The sequence below is a fragment of the Polypterus senegalus genome, chromosome 5, assembly GCF_016835505.1.
Source record: "Polypterus senegalus isolate Bchr_013 chromosome 5, ASM1683550v1, whole genome shotgun sequence".
Taxonomy (NCBI): domain Eukaryota; kingdom Metazoa; phylum Chordata; class Cladistia; order Polypteriformes; family Polypteridae; genus Polypterus; species Polypterus senegalus.
In genome coordinates, this window is record NC_053158.1 from 68,433,475 (window position 1) to 68,452,513 (window position 19,039).

Here is a 19,039-nt window from a genome sequence, read left to right on the forward strand (position 1 = left end):
TGGTTTGTGAGAGCAAACCTGATAACTGCAAGAAAACCTACGTAAATATGCCTTACATAACACGTATTAATAGTGTCTACACAAGGATTTGAACCCAGGTTCATGCATTAGTGTGGCACCAGCACTAGAAATAAAAGCACACAATTGTGAACATAATAATTAACATAAAAATAATATAAATTGATCTTGTTCCAAACATAAGGAAATTTAACTTTGGCATAATATAAAATGTAAAACAATGCCTGTTCAAAACATGCAAAGTGTAACTTGTAAAGCTATATTTAGGTTTTTTTAAAGCAAAGTACCAGTACTTGGTTTGCTTTAATGTAATAAAAATTCTTATATAGCAGATTTCCGAAAGGTCACTCACACAGAAAAAAGTACTTTCAATGTTAAAAGCTATTAATTGAATTATATGCAAGAAAAGAGAGTTACATGCTTTGGGTGGATTCCTTATGAGCTGATAATAAAATATGGATTTTTCTGATGTGTGTAACTAGATACAAAGTAAACAATAGCAAATGAGTGAAGCAGAGGGTATTAAAATATATTTAATGTTGTTGATGGATCTTTCATTCATCCATCTGTTTTCCAACCCACTTATGCAGTTCATGATATAATAAAATCAGCTAAACCTCCAGTATAATACAGGCAGTTTCTAAAAGAATTAATGCAGATCTGTTCAGGATTCAGTAATCAGCATCTTGTGCAATACTTAACTTTACTTAAGATGCAATGAAAAAATTAAATATGAACTAAAGGTCAGAAAAAGGCATGTAGTTCATTTTGAAAGGCTAGATTGATTCAATGAACAACAAAAGTGAGACATAAAACTAGTTTACTAAATTGATTGTCAATGACACATTCATTTCTTAATGGTATTTTACCATTTTTCATTCTTAACTACACATTTCATAATGACAAAGACAGAGGCTGATCCTGCTCATTGAGTATTTAATAATTTGCTAAATATGAATATATTTCTTTTTGTTGTTCTGACATCAGATCCAAATTATATGAAAAATAACACTGAAACCTAGGCAATAAATTTAATTCTTCAAGTGATCTGACCATGTTAAATATCACTAAAATGGCAAAATTGTATTTACTATGGTTGTAAATGTTTGTCATTATAGTTACCATATTTTCTCATTGAGTAGATATTATCCCTTTCTGAAATTAAAAATATACTTAGTTACAATCTTTGTTGTCCTACTTAGCTTGTTATACAATGCTGTTGCTATAAAGTTAGTATTCTAGCTTTCAGCTAATTCGGTTTTACTAATTCAGTGTTTAACCAGCAAATAAGAATTTCACTGTACTCTGTGCAATGTAAAATCGCTGTGCAATAATACTACTGTTACTACTACACATTTACACTCTGCATAATCTCACGTAGTGTCTTTGGATTGAAAGCACAGCTGTCATGTTATATACAAATATAATTACTTAGCATTCAAATTCTACAAAATGAGCTGCCTCTGGAGAATTGTGGCCTCCATCTCCTTGATAAGTTGCTACATGATCCAGTGGGAAGACTAATGTACGGGCCATCTATGTCTTCTCAGGCCTTTTCCAACAGGTTCTTTACAAATTACATTTATTTCTTATCAAAAATACTACTTATATATGTGCAAACTACAGCCAGCAAGCTCCTGCTGTGAAAGCCCAGGGCATGTACAGCTGCCCTAACACCGACACAGACAGGCAGGAGACAGGTTTTGCACACAACACACTGTTTATTTACAGTTCGGGAGCATTTCACCCTGCTCCCCACAGCACAATACCTAAAGTACATAGCCTAACACAGTCCATTTTTCTGCCAATCCTTCCATTTCCACTCCTCCTCAGGCTTTGTCCTCTTCTTCTCAATTCTGGTCTTTGACTTCTAGCAACTGGCCCCGTTTTATATTGCACCCGTAAGAACTCCAGGTGTCCAACTAGCTCACATGCTCACAACCCGTGGCGCTGCTGGAAACCAAGGGGGCTGCCCTCTGTTGGTCTGGGGTAGAAATGGTCTTGCAAATATTCTCTCCCCCTGTTCTTCCATACTCAGGGCATCCCGGCTGGGTAAGGGCTCTGGCTGTCCACCACACTGTCCATGCATGGGTGCGATTGGCCTGCAGGTTTCTTGTAAAAATCTATCATATTAAGACTCATGTGAGGTATTACTAACAAGATGATGCAACAGTTAGTTGGTGTGTGTGTTATAAGTTGCCATGCTATGTAACTCAAAAAATATTTAAATCAATCAACTTTACCATGTGAATTGGAGCGGTCTCCAGCACTGCTACATGGGATAGTAAATGATCATGTTTTTAACTGCTTGCTTGCCTTTGACTAACATGTCAGTTATTAAAACAATATGAGTTAATGCGTTTCTGAATTTATCAGCAATAGATTTGGTTAGCAGCAGTATCCGTAAAAGGCAAAGCTTCAGGTGTGACTCCAGGTCAGTGTACAAATCAATGATAAGAGTACGGTTTATAAATGTGAGAGAAGGATGAGGTTAGGTGGAGAAATTTTCGGTTAATCTGATGGAACAAAATCAATTATTCTTGTACTTCAGTCCTTGTTTGGTGAGACAGGAGTAAAATGTAGTTACTGGCTGTGGCTTCCCAACCATGACTTCAGGCAATGTGTGTGTTTTTCAAACAGATTATCGCCAAGTCAGAAGAATTACTTTGAGTTATATACTTACTGCTATCCTGATGAAATCTTTTTTTGTTTTGGTACAAAGAATTAAAATGATTCTTTTCTGCATTCTTCAAAATTTACAAAAATCTGAGTCGGTTACATCACGTAAAAACCTGTTAATATTCCCAATATTAAGGAAACATGATCAGGCAGACGTATGGACTTTGCTAGATATGTACCTCAGATTGCCATCCAACATTGTGAACTTGAATTTCTGTTTTAGAACATTTGGTGGTGCAAGACAGATTTTGGCAAATATTCATCTCTTTTTGCCATTAATGTGGGGAGTGTTCCAGAAGTCTTGCAACTGGAAGTAAATTAACCAGTGCTGTAATGGTTAACTCCAAAATTAATTTATCAAAGGTTTCTTTGCTTGATTTCTACAGACTGTACATCCCTCAGGTTATACACATGGCATACGTTTCTGGCAGTTCATGGATTTGTGAGCATGTCTTTTCACAATTAAAAATTACCAAAACCAAAAATAGATGTATATTAACAGAGAGAAATCTTTACAATTAATTAATTGTTGTGACATCCAGAGTATCTTAGTTAATAATAACAGTTTGTGCAGAAGCAAGTGATTTCATGCTAATGACTAGAATAATGTCACAGACAAAACATTGTTGTATAAAATGACTCTGTTATGGGTATTTGTGAATTGCTTTTAATGACTTTTTTATGATCAAACCATTTATTGAATCAACTATTGTTAAAATTAATGTTTGTCATTACCACATGCTAGATGTCTGGATTCACAGGAACACCAAGGTTCTATACAGCTCAGTGAGTCATTATTGGCAATTTAACCTACCACCAAAAAATGTGTCCAGCTTAGAAGATAATAAGGACCTACAATGGGTGAATTCTCATTCTTTGATAAAGTATTAGAGCTGTTTGATGTTCTATAGGGTAAATGTCTAATATATCCAATCTGAAACACGTTCTTTAGTAATCCATGATAATGACATAGACTGTTATTCCAGGTCTGCAAATCTGGCATGTCTAGAATCTTGTCCCTTACAATGAGCTTTTTGGTGCTTTTCTGAAAATTTCCATCAAATCCCATACCAAACATTATTTCAGATATTCTATGCTTACATGTTTCCATATCTTTCAGACTGTCATTGAGAGGTGGCAGTATGTCTTCCCTGAGGTAGATAAGAATAATTATTTTCTGACCTTTGAAGATGATTCCATTCATCTATGACAATATGTTTCTGTGAATTATTTTATGCTCTGAGATAGCCTCTATTGTATTTGTGAATGCAAATGAAAACAGCTGGGTGGGACAGAGTTATCATTATGGAATTATCTGAATTTTGGTTTTTTTTTTTACTCTTCTATTTCTGGTAAGTAAAATAAATCTAAGAGTACATAGTGTTCATTGTAGCTGTGTAAATGCTATTATATGATTATGTACATCTGCTTTTAAGGTGGTTTGTTCATAAATCAGTTAAAAGTACAATATTAGATATTCAACAAAGTATCTGCACAATCACAGTCAATTAAATGTTATAAATTATGTTTATTGCTTCAAATAACTTAGCAACAGACCAGAATGTTTGTTTCAATTAATAAAAATGTAAAAAACAGTAGGTATAGGCTCAGTGGACAGACATGTTTAAAAGATCAATCATTACCATTATTTCAGTTTAAAGACACTGTTAGTTTATTCTTATCTCAGAAAAAGTACTGGAAAACATTCCCTGGCAGAAAGTTTTGCAACCCTTTTTTACTGCCACTCATTTATGATAGAATAGTCTGAACATACTCATAGGATACCTTGATGTATTTGCTACAGTCCCCAGTTTTCCTTATAATTTTTAGTCATCTGAAGTTGTTTTGTCATTGGGGAGAAAGCAAACACATCTTTGAGATTGTCTTTGGATATTCCCACCTTCCTATGTGTCTCCAATAAACATTCCTGTGACAGTGTATTAAAACTGTTAACAATGTTTGTATGAGTGGGGTGGTTAACAATAGTAATAATTCTACTCTTTTGATTCAACTATGAAACAAGCCTTTCGTGATAAAAAGCTACATGTGCTAAGTGTGAGCTCAACCTAATTTTGTGTTGCTTTATTTTGCCTTTTTCCTTTTCACACAGAATGAACCATTGTAATCTGAAGGCCCTGACATTTTGTTACTCATTTCTCACAGCAACAGTAACACCCTTTTAATCCAGTCACAATAAAATGTTCCTATAGTTTGTTCTTATATGCAACTGAAACTGCAAATTAATACATTTTGCCAAATGTTTCTGAAACACAGTGGTGATTCTTACTATTATTATATACAGTATAAGATGATTCTGTACACATTATATCATTAAACCAATACTCTTTGCTTTATGCTTATGCTGTACCTGTGTTCCTGATTTACAGGTCTTATTTGGACATGTTCAAGGTGATAATGTTCAGCTACTTGTTTTGGTTTGTGCTCACTATCATTTTCATTACGGGAACCACACGAATCAGCATTTTCTGCATGGGATATCTGGTGGCTTGCTTCTATTTTCTCCTGTTTGGTGGTGATCTGTTACTGAAGCCAATTAAGAGCATTCTCCGCTACTGGGACTTCCTTATTGCCTACAACATTTTTGTGATCACAATGAAGAACGTTCTTTCGGTAAGTGTGCTTAAAAACATAAAACTAGTTAAAACTCTCTGAAAGAGCAGAAATTCAGTTTATATGGTTAATGTATGATCCTTTGCAGGCCTTCATTACAATCAGCCCTTTGTTCTATTGTATGTTCTTACTGTACATGACCAACGTATGTAATCAGAGTTACTCAAAATAAAGTCACAATTCACTGACAAACAGAAAGATAACAAGTATCATAATAAATAATAAAAATATAACAGAAAAGGAGGTGCAGTTGTTAGTAATGCTTCTGTCCCACACCTCTAAGCCTGTGCACTGAGTTTGTATTTTCTTCCTCTTCTCAAAGATTTACAAATTAAGGAAATTAGGAATCCTCAATTGGCACATGTTAAGTCTAATGTGCATTTGCTGGTTTCTACTTTGTGGCTGATGCTTCCGGGATAAGTTATGCCTTCTCACTACTCAATAATTGGATTAAGAGAGCTCTCTAAAAGGATTGATATTTATTATTAATTATATACATTTTAAAAGCAAAATAAAAAAATCAAGAAAATGCTTAAAGCACATATTTGTATTTATTAGATTCAAAATGCATTAAAGATTAAATAAATAACAATCCAAGCAATGGAAAAATGTACATTCCTGGATGAATTCTACATGAGTTGCTAATGTTATGTCTGTTATTCTTTTCACAGATAGCAGCATGTGGCTACATCAATTCCTTGATCACAAATAGTTGTTGGTTAATCCAAGCCCTAAGCCTTGCATGTACCATCAAAGATTATAAGAAGCGTGAGTTACATTTCTGCTATCTATCTATCTATCTATCTATCTATCTATCTATCTATCTATCTATCTATCTATCTATCTATCTATCTATCTGGTAGTGGTAGTGCCACTGCCTCGCAGTTAGGAGACCCGGGTTCGCTTCCCGGGTCCTCCCTGTGTGGAGACCGTTTTGAGTAGTAAGAAAAGCGCTATATAAATGTAAAGAATTATTTATTATTATTATCTTTCTATCTATCTATCTATTGATTAATTTATTGCAAGCAAAACTCCTAAAATGTCAAGGCTCAATTCTCCAGTTGTCTTAATGTTTGATGCTACTCAAGTCAAGTAGGCTGTATATTGCTCAAAATTGTTATTTCCCCATATCATATCCATTTAATTACAGATGAAAATTAGTTTTCTTAAGACATCAAAATGACAATGTTCATTTCCTTCTTTAGCTGTTAATAATGGTGCTTGTGAGCTGCCAAGTGATGAAGCAGGAATAATTTGGGACAGCATTTGTTTTGCATTCCTTTTGCTTCAGAGGAGAGTCTTCATGAGCTACTATTTTTTGCATGTAGTTGCAGATATTAGGGCTTCACAGATTCTAGCATCGAGGTAAGATGTTTTCTGATTTGGCTATTGCCTGCTGTTATCTAAAACAGAATGACAGGGGTGTATATACATTTATACATTCATATACATTTATACATTCATATACATTAAACAGAATGTTCTTTTGTCCCATTTCCTCCAAAACCTTTCTTCTTTTTTCTTGTTTTCTTCCATTTGCAATCCTTCCACCACTGCAACACTTGAATATAACCTGTTTTTTCTGAACGTACAATGCCTTCAGAAAGTATTCAGACCCTTTCACTTTTTACACATTTTGTTATGTTTCAGCTTTATGGTAAAATCGTTTAAATGTATTTTTTAGCTCATCAAGTAAAATTCAATACTCCAGAATGGCAAAGTGAACATGCATTTTTTCAAATTTATTAAAAATAAAAATAAAAAAAAACTGAAATATCACTTTGATGCAAGTGATACTGATGTGATTAGCTTCACACACCTGAATTTGGGAATTTTCTGCCATTCTTCTCTGCATATCCTCTCATGGTCTGTCAGGTTTGATGGAGACCGTCAGTAGACAACTATTTTCAGGTCTCTCCTCAGATGTTTTATTAGTTTCAAGTCCAATGGGATCTTATATACAGGCCCATGTCTCTTTCAGTCATGTACAGTCAATTGAATTTACAACAGATGGACTCCTAACAAGGTGTAGAAACGTCTCAACAATGATCATTAGAATGTGATGCACCTGAGACAGAATTCAACTTTCATACCAAAGCTTCTGAATACGTGTGCCAATGTAATATTTCAGTTTTTTATTTTTAATACATTTGCAAAAAATGTTAACATTTTGTTCTGTTTTTGTCATTCTGGGGTATTGCTGGATGAGAGAAAAAATAAATTTAAATGATTTTAGAACAATAATATTATCCATATCATTTTGTGAACATCAGACATTTGCTACTTTATAAGAACTTAAAGAATTTAACAAGGTAATAAAATATGTAAATACTTAAAAAGATAGAGTAAAAGAAGGAACTATATCTAGCAAAGTGCTGTTTAGTACATGTATATTCTACAGTATTTTCACATAAGATTTTCACATCTTACATTATTTTAACTGAAAATATGAGGTCCTTATTTTAGTCCTTATGCAAATAATATAATGTATTGCTGGATAAGTGTGTTGGATAAGTACAAGTACAGTAATCCCTCCTCGATCGCGGGGGTTGCGTTCCAGAACCCCCCGCGATAGACGAAAATCCGCAAAGTAGAAACCATATGTTTGTATGGTTATTTTTATATATTTTAAGCCCTTATAAACTCTCCCACATTGTTAACATTATTAGAGCCCTCTAGACATGAAATAACACCCTTTAGTCAAAAGTTTAAACTGTGCTCCATGACAAGACAGAGATGACAGTTCTTTCTCACAATTAAAAGAATGCAAATAGATCTTCTCTTCAGGAGCAGAGAATTTCAGAGAGAGAGAGAGAGCTGCAAAGAAAAGCAAACAATCAAAAATCAATACTTGTGCTTTTAAGTTTGCCGCGGCATTTTTTAGAGGAGCGTTAGTATCTTCTAAGCAAACAGCCTCTGTGCAAACAGCCCCTCTGCTCACATCTCTTCCGTCAGGCGCAGAGAACGTCAGAGAGAGAGAGATTAAAGCAACAATCAAAAAATCAATATGTGTGCTTTTGTGCTTTTAAATATGCCGAGCACCGCAATAAAGCGGCATTTTTTTAGAGGAGCGTCAGTATCTTTTAAGCAAACAGCCTCTGTGCAAACAGCCCCTCCATCAGGCGCAGAGAATGTCAGAGAGGATGAGAGAGAGGCAGAGACAAGCAAACAATCAAGCTCCGCGCGGGATGCATATCTTATAGCATTGAGGAGTTTTAGTTAATATGCAATGCATGCTCTGATTGGGTAGCTTCTAAGCCATCCGCCAATAGCGTCCCTTGTATGAAATCAACAGGGCAAACAAACTGAGGAAGCGTGTAGCATAAATTAAAAGACCCATTGTCTGCAGAAATCCGCGAACCAGCGAAAAATCTGTGATATATATTTAGATGTGCTTACATTTAAAATCCGCGATAGAGTGAAACCGCGAAAGTCGAAGTGCGATATAGCGAGGGATTACTGTATATATTAGAAGAATACATTCACAAATAACCTTTTAGCTATTTGGAAAATAAAATAAAACTAAAATGTGAAAATTCATGCAGCAACACAGAGAAACTGTTACCAGTAGTGGGTGCTTTGTAAACCAAGAGACTGGACTCTATGTATATATTAATATATCTATAAGGACAGTATTTATGTATAGTACTTGCAGTAAGTTTGTGACCTATTTACATGTGATAAATTCAGTTTAAGATTACCTTCCTGCTGGGACTGCTTGATCAGTTCTTAGACAAAATCCATTTCTCTTGAGAAAAAAAAAACTGGGTAATTGTTCTTCAAATTCCTTTGTTCATCCTTTGATATTCTATTCTGCGAGCATACCTGGAATGGGTCATTCTTCACTCCCTTTTCAGCTGACGGTTGGCCTCTGTGTTTGTTTCTTTATCAAACTTCCTACTTGTGCCTTCCTGAAAATAGAAAAGGTATCTACAGTCCCAAGCAAGTTTGGAAAACAATATATTATAAATGATTAATCTATACCTTAAACTTAGGTTTGAAAGTTACTTGGTTGTAATAAGAAAACCATAAAATAAAATCCAAGTCTATAAAACGAAAAAGGATAAGGGCCTTCAAGTCATAGATTTATTGCAGGCCATTATTAGTTTTGTACATTGTGGAGCAGGTATATAGTATCTCAAACATATTCATGCTTATTTAAATTGTAAAAGCTTTTATTGTGAAGGCCTGCTTTGAAATAAGAGCATTTTGTATACATAAAAAGAACAACTTTCTTTGTTTTTGACAGAATGAACTTGTCAATTGATACATAGTATAAACTTCATTTATACAATTATAACAGATTTGAATGCCTTAATAGATACATGGCCAACACATATCAAATTCCAGTAATTGTACAGTTTCTTCCTTTTGGTAGTTGGTAAAGCTGTGAGAATGATACCTAAAATATGATATGGTCTTAGGCCATCATAGTAACAGACAAGGGTAGCCTGATTAAACAAATTGCAAACAGAAAATTCTTCAAATTTGTATCTTTGTTGAAGATGTCATTTAAAGATCTAGGATGAAAACAATTTTCCGGATCCTTAGATTTAGTAACTAGTGAACCTTAATTTAGTAGTAATAACTACTAGTAAAACTAGTAAAATATTTTCTGTATCTGTTGTTCAGACATTTTCAGTTTTTAAATGGTGTGTTGGGACTTTCCTCTTTACAGAGCTGTTTCAAGTTAATTCTGTTTCTGCATTGTCTTCAGATTATAACACAGTATTTGAAAAGGACTGATAACAGAAGTGTCACTTTATTTTGAAATGTAGAATTTCATATGTTTAAATGCATGTTTTCTGTTGATTTATTCTTATGCTTGGGATCATTGTCTGCTACACGACCGAAGTTCACTTGGGATACGTATCCCAGTCAGATGCCATGATTTGTTCCTTAAACGTCTTGGATTTCATTGTTCCTTCAGTAATTTCTGGGACCTGAGATAACAAAGCAGCTGTATTCCATACAGCTCTACTACTCTATACTATACTTCATAGCTTGCGATGATGCAATTTATGTAATATAACGCCATGTCCTTGCACCAAAATTTTCAGCTCTTGTTTCATTGGTCCACTGAACATTATCCAAGTGGATTTTAGTAAAATTTAGAACAGTCTCAATTTTTAGAAGGCGAGGTGGATTTTTTGGTGTTAACTTCCTATGAATGCTATTCCGGTTGAGCAATCTTTTTATCATAGATTCATGGACACAGATGTTGTTATGTCCAAAGGTCTACAGATGCATTGCTCAAACTCTGTCAATGCCAGTCACTTGTAAGGCAACCAATCCTGCTGTACTGATTTTTCCCACTTGAGCACTGTTTACTTGACAAGAGACTGATGGGAATCCTAAGTCTTAAAAAATACATTTGAGGCCTTTTGCTGCTTTATGAGCTTTATTCGCTCTTCTTCTAGATCTGCCAAAATCTTCTTCGATCGGGTTTGTTGCACACTTTAGTATATTTCTGTTGTGAACAGCCAGAAAATAAATTTGTGAGATTCATTTTTATTCCTAGAGTTTCACTTACTTTATTTCATCCTCAGTTTTGAATAATATAAAACAATGTAGTTAACAAAGATATAATTTTGAGTGCTATTTATTAAATTACACTCTCTTTGTATATTTCTATGACTTAGATGATGATCAGAGCTCATTTTATTAGCCCTTCATTCCAAAACATAAACAATTCTAAAGACTTTGCATACTCACAGATCTTTCTTTTCACATTAATACTAGAATTATGCTATTTGAATTCAATGCTAAAAAGTAAAATTTCAATTAACTGAAATACACTCATAAGACATTAAAATTGTAAATTGTCTCTATGTCTATCTATATAATTTATTTGCTTGGAGTTCACCAAATCTATTATTTTTTAAAGTGTAAATGAATGATTTTGTAGTGGATGAGCAACTGATGAGTGAGTAAATAATGCTTAGACATAATTTTGTTAGATGCCCTATTCAATAGAAGAAAATAATCTTGTTATATCTGAAGGCCATTCACTTCCCTCTACCGCATTCAATGGACATTTCCAGAAATGGAGTTCAACGTTTTAGAACAAAATGTTGTTTTAAACAGCAGGAAGGAATTTGTCCTTTCTGTACACTTTCCATGTCTGCTAAAATGATACTCTTGAAACCCTATGATATGAACAATGAAACTAACATGCCTGCAAAAGTTTTGTGGTAGAAAATTTTATATAATGTAAATATGTTTTTACCAATTATTTTTCTTTTCCATTTTGAACTTTGTGCATTTTTGTGACAGAGGAGCCGAGCTGTTTCAGGCTACTATTGTTAAAGCTGTTAAGGCCAGAATTGAAGAAGAGAAGAAATCAATGGACCAACTTAAGAGACAGTAAGGACATATTACTGTTTTTATCATGTCACGGGAAAATGGAATTGTTTTGTATTTGGTTGGTCATACAAGTAAGAATTTCATTGAACTCTGTATTTATGGCATTACTACTACTACTACTACTGAAGCTGCTGCAGCTTGCAATTATGTTTTACTTTGTGTAAGATATTATTATTTTTTGCATTTCTTTAAAAAAACTATTAGTAATATTAAATGCTATTAATGGAAGACTACAACTCACTCATCTGTGGAGAGAATATATTGTGAAGCATTCAGGAAAAAATTATATACATTTACTAGGGGACTCTGCCCCCTGCTCTCCAACTCCTGGGTTTGGTTAACCGGATATACAATTTAAAGAGATTATTATTTTCATGGGAATTGTTACATATGCCTTATTTTCACTTTTACTTTAAAACTTCAATTAAAACAATATTTGGAATTGACTTTTCTTCAAGATTGCATTGAATTTTGATACCATGTTTGGATTTACATTGTGACAACGCAAAGTATAACTGCCCGTGAGTGAATATCGTTTCTTTCTCTCTAATAAATAGACCGACTTTTTCGAATGTTTGTTCCTATGATTTGTTAATTGTCATAGCAATAGCTATTCTCATGGGAAACTGTAAACATTTTAATATGAATGCTATATCAAGATCTCCTATTGTGTCTAGTGCTATTCGCAGAATATGTACTACATTACCTTTCTTGTTGTCTGTTAAAATTTTACATGTTAGAATTGTTCGACCAATTTTTAATTCAACTAATCTTGTTCCATTGCACAGTCCATCACTCATATAAATTACGCAATAACATTACAACATCCTTCTTTCAACAGTAATTTGGCCGGTGGAAGATCGGATGGTGCTAACGCTTGTAGTTATTCAATGGAATTTTGTAAATTGATGTTTTCATCTTCTGCACGATCACCACCAACTGCTTGTGCATATTCTATTGATATGCATTTAATCAATTTCCCGTGTATCCGATCAACAATTTTCCTGTTAATTCATTTGACTTCATTTCTTACTCCCATATTTAGATGAATGGGCGATTCTAAACTGGATCTTCATAAGTGTGTGTGTGTGTGTTTATAAACTAATCCTTTAATGGATTGGTGTCTGTCCAGGTTAAGTGCCGGAATCCACCTGATGACCGTGGTCTTGTTTGAAAACAGTTGTAAGTAGGGCGTGACATGAAAGAATCCATCCATCCATTTTCCAACCCACTGAATCCGAATACAGGGTCACGGGGGTCTGCTGGAGCCAATCCCAGCCAACACAGGGCACAAGGCAGGAACTAATCTTGGGCAGGGTGCCAATGAAAGAATCTCATGGCAAAAGAAAAAGACTCCTACTCATGTGACTTGCTTCCAAAGGTTGTACGTATGGTGTGACTTGAAAGAATCTCATGGTAAAAGTCTCCGTCTTGCTGACTTCCTTCCAAAAAGTTTCTTCAAAAAGTCACGTCTCGTTGCAGAATTAGTCTTGTCTCGTCCCAAGATTTTTTTATTATAATAGAGAGATATATCCACGGTAATCAAATAACAAATCATGGCATCTTGCTCTAATAGAAATTATATTTGTATAAAGTATTAATGTTGAGGTACTTATTTGCAAGTGCTATTATAGCATTAACACTTGCAAATAGTATTTTGTTTATAAATGTTAAATGTTTTAAATATATTTTACATTTTTACACCAAGACTTTCGTTGACCAAGGACCTGACTAATGATGGGCGTTTGGTCAACAATCATTTGCTACTTACCAATAGTTTTTTTTGAGGGGTGGAGATAGAGAACTGTCTTTTTTGAACATATATACTAAATTTTACGTTTAGATAACCTATGTGCAATTATATCTCTCCAGGAATCACTATATAACAGCAAAGTAATTATGCAATATTTTGTGCTATAGCGATAATGCAAAGGAAGTATACGTTACAAAAAGAAACTTCTGAAAATTGATTCCCAATCAAACACCCTTCTTTCTATCAAGGTGAAATGTAGGATCCAACCCTCATACTGAGCTAGTTTAGCTTCAACAGCCAGTCTAACATGCCTGTCCTTCTGATGTGAGAGAAAAAAAAGAGTACCATGAGAAAACTGTTTACTTAAATTCATCTCTTTAGTTTCCATACATAATTAACCTAATACAGATGTAAGAGGATTCTGAACATCTTCTGGCTAGTTGAAGGTTAAAAATACATTGAAAATCCACCTTACATTGGTGCATAATATAGTGATGCCATTGACTAACAGGGGAAACTATTCCTGTCATTATTATTTGAGCTTAGTTTTCTTCATATAATCAATCTGTCTTTAGTAATTAAGTAAGAAGACATACTTGCTGTGGTTGGATGTGTTGTTTTCCAGGTTTATATTTAAGCCAGACTTTAGGGACAGATTTGACACTTCAAAAAAATGTTTAGGTCTTTTTGTTTTGGGTATTTTTTTCACTCAACAGTCACCTGAGGATGGCTTGTGCACTTTTCAGGCACTTAGTCCTCTTTCATTGAATCCTGCATGCTTGTGTTTAGTTTATATCAAGTTTCATGTTTGTTGCGTTTCTAAACTTCATTTTCATTTACACATTTACTCCATTGCTGATATGTTTATTGCTTCAATGTCTTTTATAACCTTAACTTGTTTTGTCTTTGTTGCTGCATTGTTCATTAATTGTGTCCACCAAAACAGGAACCATCTTTGCTGCTCCGAAATTGTTTCCATGCTTACTTAATCTCAATGACTTGATTAGTGTGAGGTAACAGATAACAAGTGGAAATGAACAACTTAGATAGGATGATGACATAAGCATCCAACACCCTAAGGTGTTTAGCATTTCAGATATTGTTAAGTTAACCTTTAATTTCCAAGCTGAATCTACTGAATATTTGTTCATTAGGCACAGCAGAAAAAACTAAACTTATAATATATAAGGGAAACCTCATCTCTGTAGGGTCCTATTTACCTACCATTCAGTTCCACTCTATAAATGGATCAAAAATTGGCCTTTTGTATATATCTCCATTGTTCACAACAATGTCACTAAAGCATCAAATTTGTTGCATTGAAATATTTTTCAAAAATATCTTCCTTTTTATCCATGATATATTTCTGTTGCACATTCTATTTCATATCAGATTTAATGTATTTGATGTATGAAGATAATAACAACTATGGTCGTGCAGTGGTAGCACAGCTATCTTGCAGAACCGAAACCGAGGTTTGTGTCCTGTTATGTTCTCCGGATGGAGTTTGCATTTTCTTCCCATATCTACCTGATTTTCTTCCTGTGCTTCAGTTTCCACCTATAGTCCAAAGATTTGCAGGCTGAATTACCTGGGATTGCTAAATTGGCCATAGTTGGTGTATGTCTTCACCCTGTAGTAGAATGGTGTCTTGCCTACGTGCTGTTGATGCCTTGTTCCCTATGATTGCAGGGATAGACTCCTGCTGCCCTGTGATCCTACCCCTAGATAAGTGGGTTGGAAAGATGGATGATAATAATAATTATTTAATAATTCCCTATTACACTTAGTTTGCAACCAATTTTCAAAATTCTACCACAGTAATGTTGCTATAAAGTATCTCATGAAATTAGGTTTCATAATTGGTTTTACAATATCGCTTGTTTAAATGAGATTAAGAAAAGCATTCTCTTGAGGAAGGACAGAGCCTTAACTACAGAGTTCTGAGTGGAGTATGAATATTAAAAATGTTTTGAGTGGTTTATTTGTTTTTTACTTGATGAAATCATCACATAGTATGTGACATGAAGGAAAATTAAGTGAGCACAGTGTACAACAATGAACTTAAAAGTACTGAAGCAGTGAACCCATGGTCTACCCAGTCAGGTTAATAAGTGTAAAGTATAAGTATATTTATTTCATTTAATGATTGAGATGGTGCTGTAGGGAAAGATTTAAGTCTACTTTGTGGTGTTCTAAAGTTTTTTTTTCATTAAGTTAACTGTAAGTCATTGAATTTACTGTTAAATTAGAATGGATCGCATCAAAACCCGACAACAGAAATTTAAGAAAGGCAAAGAGAGGATGCTGAGTATGGCACAAGAGTCAGCAGAGGGGCAGAACGTCAGTCAACAGCAAGAAGATGATGATGAAGGTAATTTTACTGTGATCTGCCAGTTTGCGTGCTAACTGCTTTTTAAAATGCAAGGATAGTCAGTATTAAAAACGCAAAGTTCAAAATCTACTTTAAAAATGACTGATCTTAGAAATATATTTTTATATACATATTGAAGGGAACAGAATCATACAAACATATTAGATTCCATTTATCAACAGAGACTGCTGTTTAAACATTTTTACAGAAACAAAATGGCTGTTCTCAGCTCTTAATCTCTATAGAACAATGAAAACATAAAATACTGTACTATTAGAGAGAAGTTCACCAAAAAACACTTTTGCATAGGAGCTTATCCTGTTATAATTTTTAAATTAAAATTAGTGTACGTATATTTTTGTTGCTCATCTGTCAAAAATACTCAAGTATAAAAGTATAAATCTAGTTATTGGTCTGGAGAGAGCACTGCTATGTATACATTGTGCCTATCTACTTTTGTCTTTAAATTCCTTTTAATAAAAATTAAAACAACTGCCATTTTAACAGTTGTGTACCATAGTGTTACCTAGGTTGTCCCTTTCTTTTTCTAGTCCTGTTTTCAATTGTTTTTATTTCATTGGGCACCATTAGAAATTAAATGCATTCCTCTTATTCTTCTCTTACTCTTCCATCTAGGTTTTCTTGGGCCCTATTCCTTCCTCTTTCATCACTGGGCCAATATCCATTCAGCCACTTCACTCAGCTTTTCACTCACCATATCTAAACAATCTCAGCCTATTTTTCTTCTCTTCTTATCACATCTCCAGCAATACTTTACCTCATCTTATCTTATCTCTAGCCTTCATTTTTCCTACATTTACCATAAGGCCTTTTTATTCCATATTATTTTTCTATTTCTGTAACCTTCTCCTTTCATCACATTTTTCTTTTCAACATCAGTTTCAGCATACGAGAGCTTATATTGCAGTTCTGCTTATACTTGTTTGGGTGCCACTTTTACAATTGTCTAGAATATAAAATGACTAGGAATACATGTTCCTCAGCTCCAAACTAATATCCTTTCACTCTGTTACATTTGTCTTTTGCATTTCATGCGTATGCAATATGAAGGAAGGTTCAGTTAATAGTGACACCTTAAATTAATAAAATAACAATCACACATGTAAACATGTATTTATTAACGGATTGAGGGTACTAAATAGTATTCCTTATGATATACAAGTTATGTCAGTAATATGCTGTACTATATTATGTATGTATGTGAGGTAAACAAAACATTTGTAAAAAATCTTTATTGTAAGCATTTCTTTAATGTAATATTTTCTTTATATTATATTTTATCAATATAAGATATAAGACACTTTAAGAAAAAAACTCAGGAAAAGATTATCATATCACAGGACAGTTAATATTTTAGTACATACAACTCAAATTTATCTGTGAATCTTGAGCTTTAAATAATAACAAACATCAGACTCGCATTGCTGTTCATATAAGTACCCTTTGATTACATCAAATCTATAATATGTTTTTGATGAATTCTGGAAAATAGACATGGAGGCAGATTAACATTGTTCCTTATTGAAACTCAGAACTTTTAATATTTAAATGAAATAAAATATGTATTATTGAAACACCCCAGGCCCTAAATTTGCTATGTTTAGTATAGTCACCTTCATGCATTCATCCATTTTCTATGCCAGATTTTCTAAGGTCAGAATCATGGATAACTGGGACCAGTTATGATATCCCTGGCTGCACATCAAGATTCATTGCAGACAACATTTAGTCACATTTAGAATGAACAAGTCAAAGTACAATGTATCCTAAAAGTGTGTATCAGGGCATGAATACGCACAAGTGGCAGTCCAGCTAGTAGCATCTCCACATTAGAGTTTGCACGTCTCAAGGATAAAATGAATTAATATACTTTTAATATACAACAAGAAAATATAACCTTTAGTTGAATGTACATTTCTCTACGACCTGTAATAATGAAGTGTAATTTGATATTAAAAATTAAAGCAATTTAATAAGAATGAACAGGTAGCTAATGATTTAAGCATTTTATATTTTCAGGACATCACATCTTTCGCTAACAGTTAAACAAATGTAAAGCATTTTTTAAAGTATGTAAAAAATACAGCACTTATTTGAATTCTCTATTTTAATTCATGTTTGAACACTATTTTATTTTAGGGGAAGCAGACAGAGAAAAAGCCAAGGGCAAAAAAAAGCAGTGGTGGCGGCCCTGGGTTGACCATGCTTCCAGTAGGTTTCCTACAATCCTCTAAGTCTTTTGAAGTACAGCCTTATATCCTTGACTAGAACACAGAGAAATCTCTTACTGCACAGTTCATGGATTTTTTTCATGACAATGACTCTACAGATTCTAGATATTTTTTAAGACACATTATCACTTTTTGAGTGCCTATTTAAGGTTTCAAAATTATGGTAATTTAGCCATTTGTAGTTGTTACTTATGTGCAAAATGTTAAAAGATACATTACATTTACATCCCAAGTTTAATTTAAAGTCACCTTAAATAGGATGATTTCCAGAAGAGTTGAGCAAAAAAGTGATAATGCAAAAGTGATATTTTAATTTGAAAATATAAAATATTTTGTTCTTCTAAAAATTTTACAATTAAATTATAAAAATACACTTTTCTGTAGAGCCATCAGTAAAGAACAACTCTGTTTATGCTCTTTGAAATTGTAGCATTATTCAATGTAGACACTATCCTTTTCCTGTACTCCAGTAAACATTATTCTCACCTGTGAAATCTGTTTTGAGATAATTAAATGTATCTAGAATGGAACTGTTCTTTCTAATACTGTACTGGGAATAAAGGAAATGGATGATGTCTTGTTTTATTACAACTGGTCAATAATGGAGAGATCCAAAGTGTCCAATTTTTTCCACAGCACTGAACTCACAAAATGGGGCACAGTCAAGCACACATCAGCACTCAGTTGTACCAGACTAATTTAGATGTATCAAATAATTTATTTAACATATATTTGTTAACAAAGCAGCCTTAGCATTTAACAGTGCTGAAATGCAAAAAAAAAGTTGAATTGTTACTGTAAAATTTGAATGGAAACAAAGTGTTAATTGGTCATAATTTATAATGTTCCACAGACTACATGTTACATTTTGCAATATATTAACTACTCTTACTTAAGCCCTTTGCCCCTCCTGGAGTATAGATCATCGATGACCATTGGTCAGCATCCTCTATCCAATGTTGCTAC

At 33.7% G+C, this 19,039-nt stretch overlaps 1 protein-coding gene across 4 annotated transcripts in view; it reads left to right on the forward strand.

Annotated features, from left to right (window-relative positions):
* Positions 1-19,039, forward strand: part of LOC120530341 (piezo-type mechanosensitive ion channel component 2) — a 559,538-nt gene that overhangs the window by 468,151 nt on the left and 72,348 nt on the right. For all 4 annotated transcript variants that reach the window (XM_039754759.1, XM_039754756.1, XM_039754758.1 and 1 more), the window contains 6 exons: positions 5,085-5,328; positions 6,000-6,096; positions 6,534-6,693; positions 11,605-11,694; positions 15,700-15,821; positions 17,982-18,053. In XM_039754759.1, the coding sequence (XP_039610693.1) occupies positions 5,085-5,328; positions 6,000-6,096; positions 6,534-6,693; positions 11,605-11,694; positions 15,700-15,821; positions 17,982-18,053 (785 nt within the window). The remainder of the gene's footprint in view (positions 1-5,084; positions 5,329-5,999; positions 6,097-6,533; positions 6,694-11,604; positions 11,695-15,699; positions 15,822-17,981; positions 18,054-19,039) is intronic.